The 15,179-nt window shown below is 40.0% G+C and overlaps 1 protein-coding gene across 1 annotated transcript; it reads right to left on the bottom strand.

Annotated features, from left to right (window-relative positions):
• Positions 1–278: 278 nt before the first annotated feature.
• pskh1 (protein serine kinase H1) lies at positions 279–10,654 on the bottom strand. The gene is made up of 4 exons (XM_063477720.1): positions 10,339–10,654; positions 8,958–9,685; positions 7,374–8,291; positions 279–4,623 (listed from the first exon to the last, which is right to left on the bottom strand). The coding sequence occupies exons 2-4, from the start codon at positions 9,024–9,026 to the stop codon at positions 4,306–4,308; spliced, it is 1,305 nt and encodes a 434-aa protein (XP_063333790.1). The 5' UTR covers positions 9,027–9,685; positions 10,339–10,654; the 3' UTR covers positions 279–4,305.
• Between the last annotated feature and the right edge of the window lie 4,525 nt (positions 10,655–15,179).

The following is a 15,179-nucleotide window of genomic DNA, read 5'->3' as shown; positions in this document are numbered from 1 at the left end:
GCTTCCTGCCTCTGTTAAAAGCATTTTAGTACTTTAGTATGTAGCTTTGAGCAAGAATTCATTTTTTATTTATTTAACCTTTATTTAACCAGGAATGTCCCATTGAGATTAAAAACCTCTTTCCTGACCTCTTGGCCCTGGCCTCTTCATCATTTGCGTGCAACAGTAACATTTGTTACTCCAGGGAAGCCCCTGGAAATAGTTGGATTTCTCAATATATTTGAACAAGCAAACATTTGACCCATCTGCAAATATGGAAAGTGCAAAGAAGCAGGAAGTCAGGTTTCGGTGCTTTATTGGCACACACAACTCATGAGTTAAAGAAAAAAAAAATTCAAAAAGTTAATGGCAGAGGAATCAAAGTTTATCATTTATTTTGACACAATAACACAAGATGAACTGTTTTCATGTAACAGTGCTGAGTTGGCTACTTCATTTAGAAAGACAGCATTGGCATAAAATGAAACAGATATATAAAAACATGAAAGGAAACATTTTTACAAACGTGCTGACACTCTCCAGAATGCACTGATTTGGTCATTTGTTGAACATGACACACAACAGGCACTCAGTAATGACTAATTCAACTACAGAAATCCCTTTGAGTCCAAATTCATAATCTGTAGCTATAATTCTTATTTATTTTTTTTTTACTTATTTTAACTGTTGATTCACTTTTGACCAAATGAACACACTCAATACTGTATGTTGGAAAGAAAAATCATTCAAGAGGTCACTCAAAGCATTCTTTTAACACGACTACAGCTGATATCTCAGTAAAGAACACAAATTCTTTAAAGCCTGCAGACTGTGCATTTGATATCAATACAACATTTTAGGGCGCACAGAGTGAAAATTAGAGTTTCGTTTTACAGTTTCTATTTAATTGATATATATGTAAAAGCATTTTACCTGTAGAGGAATACTAAGAAAAACAGCAGTAGGACAAAGGAAGAGACTAAAAATGATCAAAGACGACGGAAACAGTTGCATCAGAGAGATGACAAGGCCTCACGGAACAAAAGTGAAAGCCAAAAGACAAAAAGCAAAGGAAAAACTGAGGTCAGCGGACATGGCTCGATCAGGCTTCCAGTACATATTAAAAAGTTCACAACAGCACACTTCTAAACTCTAGGAAAGATCACAGCAAAATCCTCAAAAAGCAAAGACGGAAAGACCGCAAAGTACCATTAAATTTCCTCTGGAAGGCTTCTGAAAAAACAAAAGACACAAAAAAACAAACAAACTAGAAAATCATGAATCTCAGTTCAGTACTGTACATTAAGTGCTTTGCCAGAAAGAAAAACAGCAAAAAGGACAAACAATTTCAATCTCACTTGTGAGTCTTTTGGTTGTAATACTTCTGGGATTCTTTTTCCCTATCAACTTGGGGATAGTCATCATTTTAACCGTCTTCATCAACAAAGTTAAAAAAAAATTCACTTTTTCCTTTAAAGGTATTGATATTTCATCAGCATAGCTCTGATTTGTGCACTGGTCACAATACTTCATTGCGCAAGGATGCTAAATATTCATAAGTTTAGTGGAAATGGTTTAGACTGTAAACATCAGAAAAAACTAACAACTACAGTTTCTTTGCAGCTCATACTGCAGATCTGATGAACGAGAGTTCTTGTAGCGAGCTGTTTGAATGTTTTATAACTTAAGTTGAAAATGTCTCTGTATAAAAAAAAGCCTTGTGCATTAAACTGTATAGCTGCATGGCTACAGAGTCTTTGGCTACGTTCACACTGCAGGCAAAAGCGCATCACATCCGATTTTTTTGACCCTATGCGACCCATATCCGATCATGGTATGACAGTGTGAACGGCACAAATCCGATATTTTCAAATCCGATCTGGGTCACTTTCGTATGTGGTACTGAATCCGATACATATCCGATGTTTTAGAAAGCGACTGCTGTTTGAATGGTCAAGTCGCATTAAATCCGTCTTTTACGTCACTGACACAAGACAGATGCCAATTATCAGCTCCGGATAAGACATCGCGAATGCTTCCTGGCCATCCAGTGTAGATGTCAGTGAAACTGTTGGGAAGACAGCGTTGGAGAAACGTGAACATTTTATTTGTACTGTATAATCTGCAGATTCTGACAGAAATCTGCAACTATCCTATGAAGCACCGCTCCTCTAAAACAGCAATAAGGATAATTATTAGGTTATTTACATTATTATGTAAATAACAAAATAACTTAAAGCAGAAATTGGGAAACGTAAAGTCCGAAGTCTTTATATTAAGGGCCATCAATCAAACAAACTTGTTTGCTCTGGGTCTAAACAGAGCGCGTTGTGTGTGACGTCTTCTTTTGCGCATGCGGGCCGCTTTGAGGGTTCACACTAGAGCGCGTTTGCTGTCGCATTTTATTTGTAGTGTGAACAAGCAGACAAAAAAAAAAAATCGGATTTGATCAAAAAATCGGAATTGAGCATTAAGACCTGCAGTGTGAACGTAGCCTTTATCTCCTTCATTTTAGAGTGTTGTTTACATCCACTGAAAGCTAAATACATTACGAAAAACCAAAACACAACCCCTTTTATCTCCACAAACTCTATGACTATATGTGGGTTTTTCAAATGATTTTCTCCAAGCCAATTAGAGCAAGCCCAACATTAGATATCAGTTGCTTAGCATCAGTTGTCTGTTTATCTTCATCATTTTCCTTCCATATTTTTCTAAAGCATACTCTGTAATATGTCTCCCGTTCTGAGTAAAATTTTGGGACAACGTTGGTGGGACTTTAAGACAAGGCTGCATCAAAACTTAAATGTAGTGGAATAAATGTACGAAGTTTGTAAACAGAGTGCTTCTTAAGTTTTAGGAAACAAACTACATACTTACTAAACTGACTTACACCTTTAAAAGATATCTGAATGTCTTAAAAGTGTTACAGTTACAACATATATAATACCAAAAATAGAAATTAAGTTTTTGGAGAAAATGATTTCTTGATATCTGCTTTCCTACTTGTTTTATTTAAATATGCTTACATAAAGATATTAGAGTTTCAGAATTAGGATTTACTCAGTTTTGAAAGAACAGGCAAGCTCCAAAAATGCTAACCTATCTAAAGTTATTTGGTCACTCTACTGTTATCATAACAATTTGCAATTTAATGTGTGGCACTTTTGTGGAATGCAATTTAAATTTACCATGCTTCGAAGAATATTTTTTAAATTATTTTGCCATAGCTTTGTTAAGCTCTTTCACAGCAGGACAATGTCATTTCTGTCACTTGGCTAGCTCAATAAGCTAATGGTAGAGTGTCATAACACCTGGAAATTACTCGGTGAAAATAATCAATTCATAATAAATCTTACACAGTTATTTTAAAGCTAGGCTACATTTCTAAAGACAGTATAAAAAGCTCATGGAAACCCAAAGCAGCGCCAATCTGTGACTAAGATTCATGTGCCGATGATCAAGAAAACTCAATGGCCATTTTCCATTATTAAGACAAATCCCTGCTGTACAACAAGGAAAGGCTCATCGCTGGTACTTTACGAGCAATGTTAAATCAAAATGACACAGGCTGCGTAATCTATTATTGCCTAACACAACTAAGATTTAACAGCGACGCAAAAAAAAAAAAGCTTCACAATCTTTTGATAGTTTTAGGATCTTAACAATAATGGCAAGAGTAGCTAAGCTTTGGACTGACTAAATCATTTTGGCCTAAAACGGTGCGATTATGTTGCAGCTCGATATGATTAACCACATCTCAAATCAAGCTCTATACAATTAGCACAATAATAAATTCACAGCAATCAGAAATGAGTGAGAGGAATGTGTTTCCCTCCTCTTCTGAAGAATCTCTTTCCTCTTAGTAATGTCAGTATCCAGAACTCTGTTCAACAGATCCTTGTGGAAGGTCATTATCCAGTGACCATTTGAATGGAGACTAATAATCATGTCAACAATAATAAATAAATATGTAGCGACACAGGGAATGGGAGAACACAAGGAAAGTGAAAGGCACCATCCTGCTAAAAGTAAATGTGAGAGAGTGGATGGAGCAGTTGCAACACACTGCCATAGACATTAAATGATTTTGTCATCTTTCTGACTTGTTCTACAGTCTCAGTGACTTTTCAGCTTTGTCATTTTAGAGTCTTGGAGTTAGTCAAGTCATTATCCTTGTTTTAAGGCAGAAATGTGGGACTTCAAGACACTTTTGCCCCCCAAACACTGGCAGCAACTCAAAGCTTCAGTCATTGCTGTGTTGTTTAAAGAAAAAGAAAAAAAAAAAAGAAGGTCCGCTACAGTCGCTGGCTGTCGGGCCTTGCTTCAGCCGTCGTACTGCTGCTGATAGCGCCGGTTCAACTCTCGCAGCTCCTTCTCTCTCACCCGCCGAGCCTTGTTGGATTTGGTTGAGCGGCTGGAGCGCGTGGACTGGGATGACTTGGTGCTGTGGCAGCGTGAGGACGCACGTTTCAGGAGGTTCTGAGATATGCAACGCTGCAGGTTCTTCATGGACGATGAGGCTGCCATGCTGACGATCCAGGGGTGCTTAAGGGCCTGACCGGCGGTAAGTCGCTCACTGGGATCCACTGTTAGAACACGCTCTACAAAGTCTTTGGCAAGGTTGGACACACTGGGCCATGGCTGCAGAGAGAAGACAGGCAAGGGAGAAAGACTGAAATAAACCAACTGGTTGAATTTTACCAAATTTCTTTATATACTTTATACAAGAGGTTCATTGTATATTAGGTACAACTAGCTGAAACTAATGATAAGAGCTGAAGCAGACTGAAGCAAAAACATTTCACTTTTCATGCATCTCCTTAACCTAACAGTATATACAGAAGGCTTGTAAAAGATTTGCACATCTGATTAAACCAACAAATTTTCTCTGAAATACAAATTGGTGGTTGTCCAACAGAAAAAGCCTACTAATGTGCAAAATATTTACACCAACAATATATGGAGGACACTTTCATTGGAAGCCACTTTCGGTCCCCCAATAAAAGTTCCAAAGCAAAAAATTTGGGTTCAAAGGGCATGAAATGAGTAGCTATAGCATTAATCTTGAGAAATGTTGGCAGGGTTTTGCCCAGTGGACACAAGATGGCAGCAGAAACACAAAGCAGCAATGAGCAGTACTAGTAAAAACGAAGTCTGGTCATTTGACCCAAGTAAACGTTTTGGCTCATTCATATTGGGTTGGTTTTTTTTAGCATCTACAATAAGTTATTAAGTTATTTTTTAAGCAAATTAAAATTGCCCAGTGCATACATTTTGAGTGGCTGTTCTCAAGATGTTAAAAGTTAAAGCCTTTTACTCTTGGTAAAAGCCTTTTTTAACGTTAACTCTGACATGGACTCTTTTTACTGCAAGTTCCTGGTGATTGTTAAACTCTAATTTCTACTTAGACAGGAATTGGGAACATCCATACTGCAAGCCTCTTCTCACACACACACTATACATAATGTCCTGCTTGGCAACTAGCTGTGTTTTCAGTCTCCCAGCAGACAACTACCCCACTCCAAATCCCACAGCAGGTAAATCACCAGTGCTGGCTAAAAATACATGACATATATACATATAACCCACCTTAATACAATTCTCCCCCACCCTATAACAATGACTGGGCTGTGATTATATCCTGGAATGGAGCTGTAAATGAGAATATTATTTATCACAGCTGTAAAGACCAACGTCCCCAAGGGAAGCACATTCAAGCCTGCTCTACCGCAGCTCCTCCAATCAGGACAAGCTTTTCTTCAAGAACAGCTTTGGGATTTCTCAAAAATATTGATGTGACCACATGTACAGAAGGTCTCTGACTACTTTCCATTACTGGCATTACTGGCAAACCCTGACGAATTCACATAAGTGAGGCTCATTAGTCTGATTTGGTATCTTGCAAAAGTACTGCCCATTTGGTATAGCTTTAGCCCTTTTGAGGCCGATGCTCTGCACTCATATGGAAGCAGTTCAAACCTTGTGAATGGTTTGACCACTAGTAGACATTCACAGGCTACTAAAGGATGGGTTACGATCATTAGCTGATAAATGTTCCTGCAAATTGTAGTGCAGTAATGCACCACAAAACACTGCAAGCTAGCAAACACGGATGATCATTAGATTCAACTTAAAATCTTTTGAAAACTGAAACTGTTTAACATTATGCTTTAAAACATGCACACAATATTTTATGGTGAACAAACATTGAATGAAAACACTTTTATGAAGAAGAAAACTATAAAACAGCAAAATGAATATTGTTACAATTAAAAAGGCTGAAATGACGTATGAAATGTGATTTAGGTTCATAGCACTAAGTTTTGCCTACAGCAGGCAGCTGTTTTTATGAGAAAAAAAATCTTATAATCCCACCATGCGCTCCTTAACTGGCCATGGACAACAACTAGCTAATGAGCACAGACGCTATAACCTCAGCTACATCTTTGAGTTAATGGTAGATCAATGAAAAATGTTGCTCCGTATCTTTTGGACGTATAGAGACAGCTGTTTGGAAATTTTATAAACACTGTGTTTATAATTTGTCCTAGAAATGTCCCGAGAAAGTAGTTTCTGCTGTTTGTTGTTTTTGCCAAAGAAATGTTGTGAATGTCCAGAGATATTCTTCTAGTTACTCTCGAGGTCTTCTGAACTGTTTATAAAGTACAAACATATCCTCAAAATGTGTAAAGGTCAGTTCTAGTGAAAAGCTCTATTTACTTATTTCAAGGAAAACTCTCTGTATGCAGCACAGCTGGTTCAGCCAGAGTCTGTGCTGAAGCAAAATACTGGCTCCTTGGAAGTGTTTTCAATTATTAAACATCCCTGATCTGGCCTTATCTTACCTGTCAGATATTTGAGAAGTTAAAAATCTGGCCAAATCCCCAGGAAACTCAGATGATTCAACTGCTTCTCATTAAATATTACAAAACTACTCAGCGATTATTCACGCTGGAGTGGTTGTATGTGGGGCAAACATTAACCACGGGCCCCTTTGAAAAGCTCACTGGTAACATTATCATCCCACACTGTGAAACAAAGGAATGGACTACTCAGCATACTTCTGACTATATACATGAATAAAGCATAAATTATTGGGTGCACACTTTGAGGAGCGCTGTATTGATTTAGAAAAGACAAATTACTGAGAGTGCTCCAGGGTACAAGGTACCAGTTTACGTGAAATGACACATAAAAAGTGGAGAATTGTGAAGGATTTGAAGTCCAAAAAAAACACAGTGTATGTATCTGGGTTACAACCGTGTCACCTCACAAGCTGAACTTCCTGGAAATCTGTTGACAAAGCCCCCTGCAGTCCGAGGAATGCATTCCCAATACGACCGAAGTGTGCTGGTGTAAGGGAAATGTGAACAACAGATTTAACTCCTCACCTCTCCAGAAAAGCTGTATTTCCCTTTGAGGATCTGCCGGTAGAGCCTCATGCGATTGTCGTCCTCGAAGGGCATGGTTCCACTCAGCAGGATGTAGGAAATCACCCCAAGCGCCCACATGTCCACAGCATTTGTGTACGGCTTCCTCACTAGGATTTCAGGCGCTATGTACTCCGGTGTGCCGCAGGTGGTCTTCATCAAACACTCGCCTCCCTTTTTCCTGCTACTGGCCAAACCAAAATCAGTGATGATGATCTTGGAATCAGGTCCCGGGTGGTAGTAGAGCAGGTTCTCAGGCTTCAAGTCTCGGTGAGTGATCCCCAAAGTGTGGAGATACTTGACGCCATCCAGCACCATCTGCAACACCCGCGTGGCATCCCGCTCTGTGAAGGAGCCGCGTGCGATGATCCGATCGAAAAGTTCTCCTCCAGTGGCCAGCTCCATGACCATGTAGACACGCTCAGCTGTCTCGAAGACCTCCATGAGTTGGATTATATTAGTATGACGAACACGACGCAGAACACACAGCTCTGACTCGCACACCTCCCTCCCCTCACGGTACCGGGTCTCGATCATTTTGATTGCGTATGGCTGTCGGGTGCTCTTGTGCTCCACGCGGACCACACGGCTAAAGCTCCCCCGGCCTATCAAAGCTTTGATCTCGTACTTGGCTGTAACCCGGGGATCAAACTTAGCTCTGTATTTCGCCACTTTCCTTCGCTGAGGATCCGGCAATTCGGACAGGTCCTTAGGGAGGTGAGCTGAAGCGGTGGGAGTGGCAGTGTGAGACTGGGCTTGATGTGGGGAGGTGATCTCTGCTTTGTCACCTGCTCCGCCACCAGCCACACCCATCTTGCTTCCAGAGCCATCCCCTCGTATGAAGTGCTTATAGATATCTGTCTGAGGTTGAGGATCAACCTGAAAAATACACAGCACAGTTCATCAATATACACAGAAGATCAATGGAAGAAAGAAACCACCTAAAACACTACTATACTAAATTATACTTATATTCTTTGTCTATACAATGTCTACAGTTACAGATTAGATGTGTTCAAAGCAGCCAGTCTCCACACTGCAGCTTTTTGTGTAGTAAGTAGGAGCAATAGATATTTTACAGCATTTCTGAATAAATCAATAATTTTTTCAGTTGGTAAATAAAAAGACCATTAAAATGTTTTGTTGCACCCACTAAGCAGTCTCAAAACCAAATATGTTCAGTGTAAAGTAACAAAAGACCTGCGGCTGAGGTGATAGAGCAGGTTGTCTGCCAATCAGAAGGTTGTTGCATTGATCCCCGACTCTCTCTTGTCCACATGAGAGAGGCATCCTCGAGCAAGATACTTAACCCCGAGTTGCCCTGATGCATCCCATAAGAGTGTGCCACAGATAAAAGTTATGTATGAATGTGTGATTGGATGAATGAGACCCAATTGTAAATTTTGATTAGAGAGGGACTAAATCCATTTACCCATTAGCCACATTCAAAAAGATTAAGCATATAATTTTTTTAGTTTTACTTTTAAAAACAATGATTACATATGCCATAACCATACCGTTAACAGTTACAGCATCTTTACTGACCTTTTTGACCAGGTCCAACTGAACATCCCCTGGAGGCTCAGGGAGGACCTTACTGTTCCGGCACCCCATCACATCACCTTGGGCCACTGCCCAGTCAGCCACACAGGCCACCAGGAGCCCTGCCTCATCACCGCAACAGCCGATTTAACAGCAACATCCAGGCTGCACCCAGACTCAGCTTGAGGGTTCATGAATAAAGCGGATTACATCCACTCAAGTACCAGTGAGCTGGCATCAGCAGTCACAGTACATGAATGCGATTGAGTCTGGTTTAACAACTCCCAAGTACTCATGAATACATCTTGAATGGGCCTGCAGCTTACGCAACTCTCTGGTACTAGTTGTCTTCAGTGTGCTTCAGTAGGCCTGTAGCAGGGCCACACAGTCAGATGTTATCAAGGATGCATCTCAGATAGGATAATGTACAGAGAAAATGGAATGGATACAGCTGGTGTGGATGCTCATGGCAAAAAAAAGAAGAAGTTTGAACCGAAAGGGAGCCGTTAGCCTGAGCGTTATCCAGCTTCTCTAAAGCAGGCTTAACCGGGGCTGCCTTTAGGGAAAAATGCAAAGTTGTCCTCAGGACTCATTCAAAACTTCCACGGAAAATAAGACCACCATCAACTAAGCTATGATCCATTGGGAAAAGCTGCAATGTCAGCAGCGGTCTCGCCACACATGAAGCAGCTCCCCTGGAGAATCACAAGCTGAAGAACAGTGAAGGGAGGCTGTGAAATGCAAAGAAAAAATTAAGCACAAAATGAAATATGAATACAAGTTTGTGTGTTTAACAAATGCAGATATGACAGCAGGCATCTTTTAACATACATGCTTTGTGGTCACTCATTTTAACACTAAAATTATGTATACTTTTATATGGAAGTTGTTTGATGAGGCCATACTGTGAGACTCCCAGCAGAAATATATGATCAAAGCTATTAATACATGTTTTGGAATGACTAAGACGACATGTGACAGGCTTTGCCATTGTGAAAAGAGAGCACCAGTCACAGATGGTCACATATCTGAGCTGGAAGGCTGGTTGATATACTTTATTTTTATTTTTTGTTTGTACAAAATGTTTAGCAACCTACCACAAAACAAGAATTAAGGAGTACGTTACAGGCTGAAACTAATAAAACTGAAAATGGGTACATTTACTTAAGAAACCTAAAGCAAAACTACACTTAACTTTGTCTGAGATTTTTCTTTTTTTTTTTTTAAGTGAAGGCCTTTTTCGTGTTTATTTTTTTATGATAAAACCCACTTTACCTGATTTTCTCCAACCTTTAGTAACATTAGGGTAGTCTCTAAAAGTTTTCACTAAGAACCCAGACATTAAAAGCGTAAAAGTTACTCTGAATCTCACCTCCCGACTTACCCGAGATAGCGAAGTGTCTAAGCACGCTAACTAGCCTGCTAGCAGCAAGGCAGGACTCCCAACTTTTGCCAAATCCAGCCTCCTCACCCCACTCTCACTCAGCTGGGCTCTCCATTTTCACCTCGTAGTTTCCCAACTTTACTCCCGAGGACAAACAACTCAAATCCATCACGGCCTTTCTTGGCGACACTTTGTCACTTTTAGAGTTTGCTAATTTGTTTTCATGGTGTTACAAAATGTTAAAGAAGTGTACAAGAACACTCAAAGTCATCCCGTCGGTTGCTTTTCTGGACGGTGTTTTTCAACCAGGACCACCTTCCCACACCCACAGAGAAGCGTCAAGAGGCGCCGGCGTTCCGGTCTAGACTTTCAAAATAAAGCAGATTATGGTTAAATAAAAGACTAGTATCCAGCCATCCACTCATTATTTATTTTTATAAGTATGCACCTCTACACATATAAATCTGGAAATATACAGTCTTCATGTCTGCACTGTGTTCTTCTTATTGTCCGTCTATTCTGTTAAGTGCATTGAGAGCAAAGAAAACAATTCCTTGTGTAGAAAGTGTAAGGTGATTCTAATTTCTGCATTAAAATATAGATACTTTTGAAATCTAGTATCTGCAGATACCAAGTACCCATACAAAATAAGTGTAAAATTAGAAAACTATACTATAGAAAACTATATTGCTTACGTTGAGGTAAATGTTGAAAATACGTTTTTATATATATAAAGGAACATCAAGCTTGACTTTCAAATTGCTTTCCTAACTTTGTAAATACAACCAGGAATTAAAATTTAGTAGATCTGTGTTTAAAAATTCAAACACAAGAAGGGACAAAGATGAATGAAATGTAAAAGTCAGCTCATGCATTTGCACTATAGTCTTATTTCAGCGCAGTGTAAAAGTCTTTGCTGTGCTGTGCTGACTTTTATGGTGATGCTGATTTGCCCCATTGACTGTAGAAAACATGGACGACGCCACAGCTCCCCAAAAATGAAGCCAAAACGTCTCTATCGCCCCCTGGTGTCTGGCTGCAGTATAGGTCATAAACCCCGCCTCCTCCATGTTAGCGGATGGGACTGGGGTCAGACTAAAATAAATTTATTCTCCTTAGATAATTTTCTTTCTTTTGTTATCAATAGTTCTCATCATGCTGATTGATGTCCAAGGGGTCTCCTTTCCCATAAGTTTGATTCTAATTCCTACCGCGGTGATGCTAAATTGGGGTGTAACGTCATCATAGCAGCTTTGACTGACAGCTGCAGTCACGGAGAAACTTGCGTATCTCTGTTCGGGAATAGCAGATAGAGCGTAGGCTCTGAGAGGCGGGCCAGCGTTTACGCTACGAAAAGACGACCGAGTGTTTTAACCTGACAGTCTGAGGTGTTCTTCAGTAAACTGGACTACCCGACAGAAGGACCCGAGGCCCCGCTGCACTTTTTCGGTAAGTTAATCGTGTTTGTAAGCTAATCCGTAACTACCGTCCTTAGCTAGCTCCTGAGACCTAGCTAGCTAAGATGAGCACTCGGCTGTCAGGGTTCGTTTAGCTAATCTGTGCAGGTGAATGAATTTACTAAAGAAATCAAGAGAAACGTTCCGGGCTAATCAGTCACTAATGTTACTGTACTTTTATTACAAGTATTATACTGTAAAAGCAACAGGCTGCACTCTGCTTCAGCTCCTGTGCAGAGCTGAATATTAAATATATGCAAACAACAGCATGTTTTCAGTCTCTTGCCACATCTGTAAAGACAGTAACATCTTTTTTAAAAGCTTGTACTTCAGTAACTCCTCATTAATCAGGAACTATGGATTAAAGTACTGTAGTGTACTGTAATACTGAAAAAATGTAAGAGAACTTCAGATCCTGAGTGTGTGAGGACAGAAGAATCAGCTTTATTTCAATTTTGAGGGATAAAATTTATATTTGAGTTTGTGATGATTCTGTTCTCTTTGTGATTACAGGAGCTGCCCTCAGATTCAGACCTCAGCACCACCCAGTGACAGCAGACAGATCATCCAACATGTTCACATGTTAACTGCAAAATGAACTGATGAAAACAGTGCAAAGGTTAAAGTACCACACGTGCTGTAGTGAAAGCTGCAGCTTTATTGATAAAGTTAAAGACAAAAAAACAAAAGGATTAATCACTCATGTAACTGTGTCACTATATATCAGCATTAACAGGACCTCAGTTTGGTGTTTCACAAAGCTGCTGATCTCAGACCTGCACACCTTCTGTTTTAAACACTTGATGTACTCAGCTGCATGAAGAGCACATGAGATTTTCTCTGACACAATTAAATAAAACCTGATGAAGGTCAAAGGTCGTCACTTGTATGTTGAACTACAAACTTGTCATCTGGAATTCTTTCACAGTTTTTTGCAGATAGTGTGTTATTTACCATAAAGTGATTCAGAGTTATTCATACCAGAGTAACCAGAGAGGATCATATATTTTTAAATATATAACTTTCTACAGGACTGAATATAATATCTTTATGTAAAAATCCAGAGCCTCTGGGGAGTACCCGAGTATTTATAACATTACACAAACCAAAGGTCTCCATCACAGTGTTCATGAAATGCTGGGTTTATCCATCTCCTGGATCGGGCCTACAGAGGCATGCTGAAGATTTCCCTGTGAGGGAGCTGCTGGTGAAGATCGTGAGTCCTGCTTGATCAATGCGATGAGCTTCAGTCTTCCTGGTGTTTCTTAAATGAAGTCTCTCTCAGTCGGTCAACAGAACATCTGGCACAGGACAGCTGTGATGAAAGAAAAGGAAGAAGTTTCTCCAAACCTCTGCACCCAGGAAACCCAGCTTGGTCCTGATGGTCTCCCTCACTAGTTTCTCTCCAGGGTGAATGTAGCTGTTGATATAATATGGACTCTATTATTAAATGAAAAGAACAAATTAGACCACACTACTGAAACGTTCTGCTGATGTTTTTAAAAGTCTCCATGTTACCAGGATGTAGAGGGCTCTGAAGATTTAAACAGTTTTAGATCCATTACACTCACAGTCTTATGTTAAAATCTCAAAGGACAGCATTATATTTTTGATATTAACAGTAACTCTGGGCTTCTGTAGAGTGTGCAGCTGATCTCATCGCTGTCTAAAAATGGATAAAAACAAACATAAGTGCTGAATCCTTCAATAACACAGACTATTAGAGTAGCAGGTGTGTAGCATCGCTAACTAGCTAGCAACAAGCCTCCAACACAGCGCGTATGCTAGCGGCTAATCTAGCTAACGAATTAACAACAAAGTGATTTTAGAACTATAAGATGATAAGCTGTGTGTCTTTTTTTTATAACAGTGACATGGTTGTATTTACCTTAATTAAACGAGTCGTCAGTCGCGGTAAACCAGCAAAAAACTCGAGCAGCCGGGCTACGTAAAAAGTGTAGGGGGGCGTGTTTGCGGTCACGTCCAGCGGGTGTGTGGGCGGGAGCGTTACACAGTCGCTCCACCTCAAGTCACTACTGCGCAGACTCTGGCTCCAAATTTGCAAGATGGCAGCCTCCACAAGCGGGGTATTTTGGCTTCATTTTTGCACAATGGGAGGAGGCGGAGTCGCGTCGTCCATGTTTTCTACAGTCAATGATTTGCCCTTGTTCCTCCTCAGACATGGAGTGGAACAGATAAGACAAGAGGAGTGAAATAATAAAGAGTTTACAGCATCACCTCAGTTTGTCATAGGACTAAAAAGACCTTTGGCAGCTACCTTTCTCCATGCTACAGTGCTGGTGGCATGGTTCAGCAAACACACAAAATTGAATAGATTGCCCCCTTAGATTGGCTTGTTGCCACTGATCGTGATCTAATCGTTTAGTGTATTCCTACTTAAGAAACATAAAAATGATCACAAGTGACACGTAATGACTGTAAAGATGCACTAAATTAACTCAAAGATGCAAAACAAATATAGAGAGACACAAAATCACCATAAACTGATTGTAAGCAACCACAGAAAGCTGCATGATGATCACCCAGTGGTACCAAATGAGTACAAAGACACACTCAGTGACACAAAATGACCACAAACGGATGCCAAACAAATATGAAAAAGTAACGCATAGTGTGTGTGGTTGTGGTCATTAGGAACTAAAAGCTCTATTGAGCTCTCGGTCATGAGCAAATCTTCTAACAATAGTTGCATGTTGACATTTCAAGGAGATTGTTCTTGGTCTACTCTTATTTTGAAAGCTATATCATTCTGCTTCCTGTGCACTTTACCTGTTTGTGTCTAACTGTACACATCTCTCCTCTTCCACCCAACCTTTTTTTCTCCCCTTTTTTTCTGTTTTTTTCCTCTGTAAAATCGGACGACCTCCCTCGGCTTGTTTCGACCCCATTAAGTCCTCACCGTCACTTCCTGGATACAGAAAGAAGTCCCTCTGACTTTTTTTTTTGTTTTCTTGAAACAGTAAAAGAAAGTTTAGAAGTTATGCTTCCAACTAAAGGAGTTACACATAGGATGACTAGTATCTGACCCTCATTTGATATGGACATGCCTCAAGTCACAACATCTGAGAGAATCTGTGATGTTATAGCTGCTGCAGCTTTCCGCAGACATCTGAGCAAAATATAAATGATGTGGAGCAAGTGAAAATTATACATTATAGTTAGTTTTATTATTCCTTTATGTGATGGTATCCCACTGAGGCACTTTGGGGAACCCCTGGTGATCTTTGGGCTATTTTTTGGGCATTTAATTCAATGCAGGCATGCAGATAAAATTCAGGCCACTTCACTCTGCCTCCACTCTGAAAACATAATTTATACAGGACTAAACCATATGTCGAAGAGCTCTCCCTGCCGTGCAGTTTC

The sequence above is a fragment of the Pelmatolapia mariae genome, linkage group LG7 (genome assembly GCF_036321145.2).
Source record: "Pelmatolapia mariae isolate MD_Pm_ZW linkage group LG7, Pm_UMD_F_2, whole genome shotgun sequence".
NCBI lineage: Eukaryota > Metazoa > Chordata > Actinopteri > Cichliformes > Cichlidae > Pelmatolapia > Pelmatolapia mariae.
The sequence above is the reverse complement of the archived record's forward strand: the minus strand, read 5'-3'. Positions and strand labels throughout refer to the sequence as shown.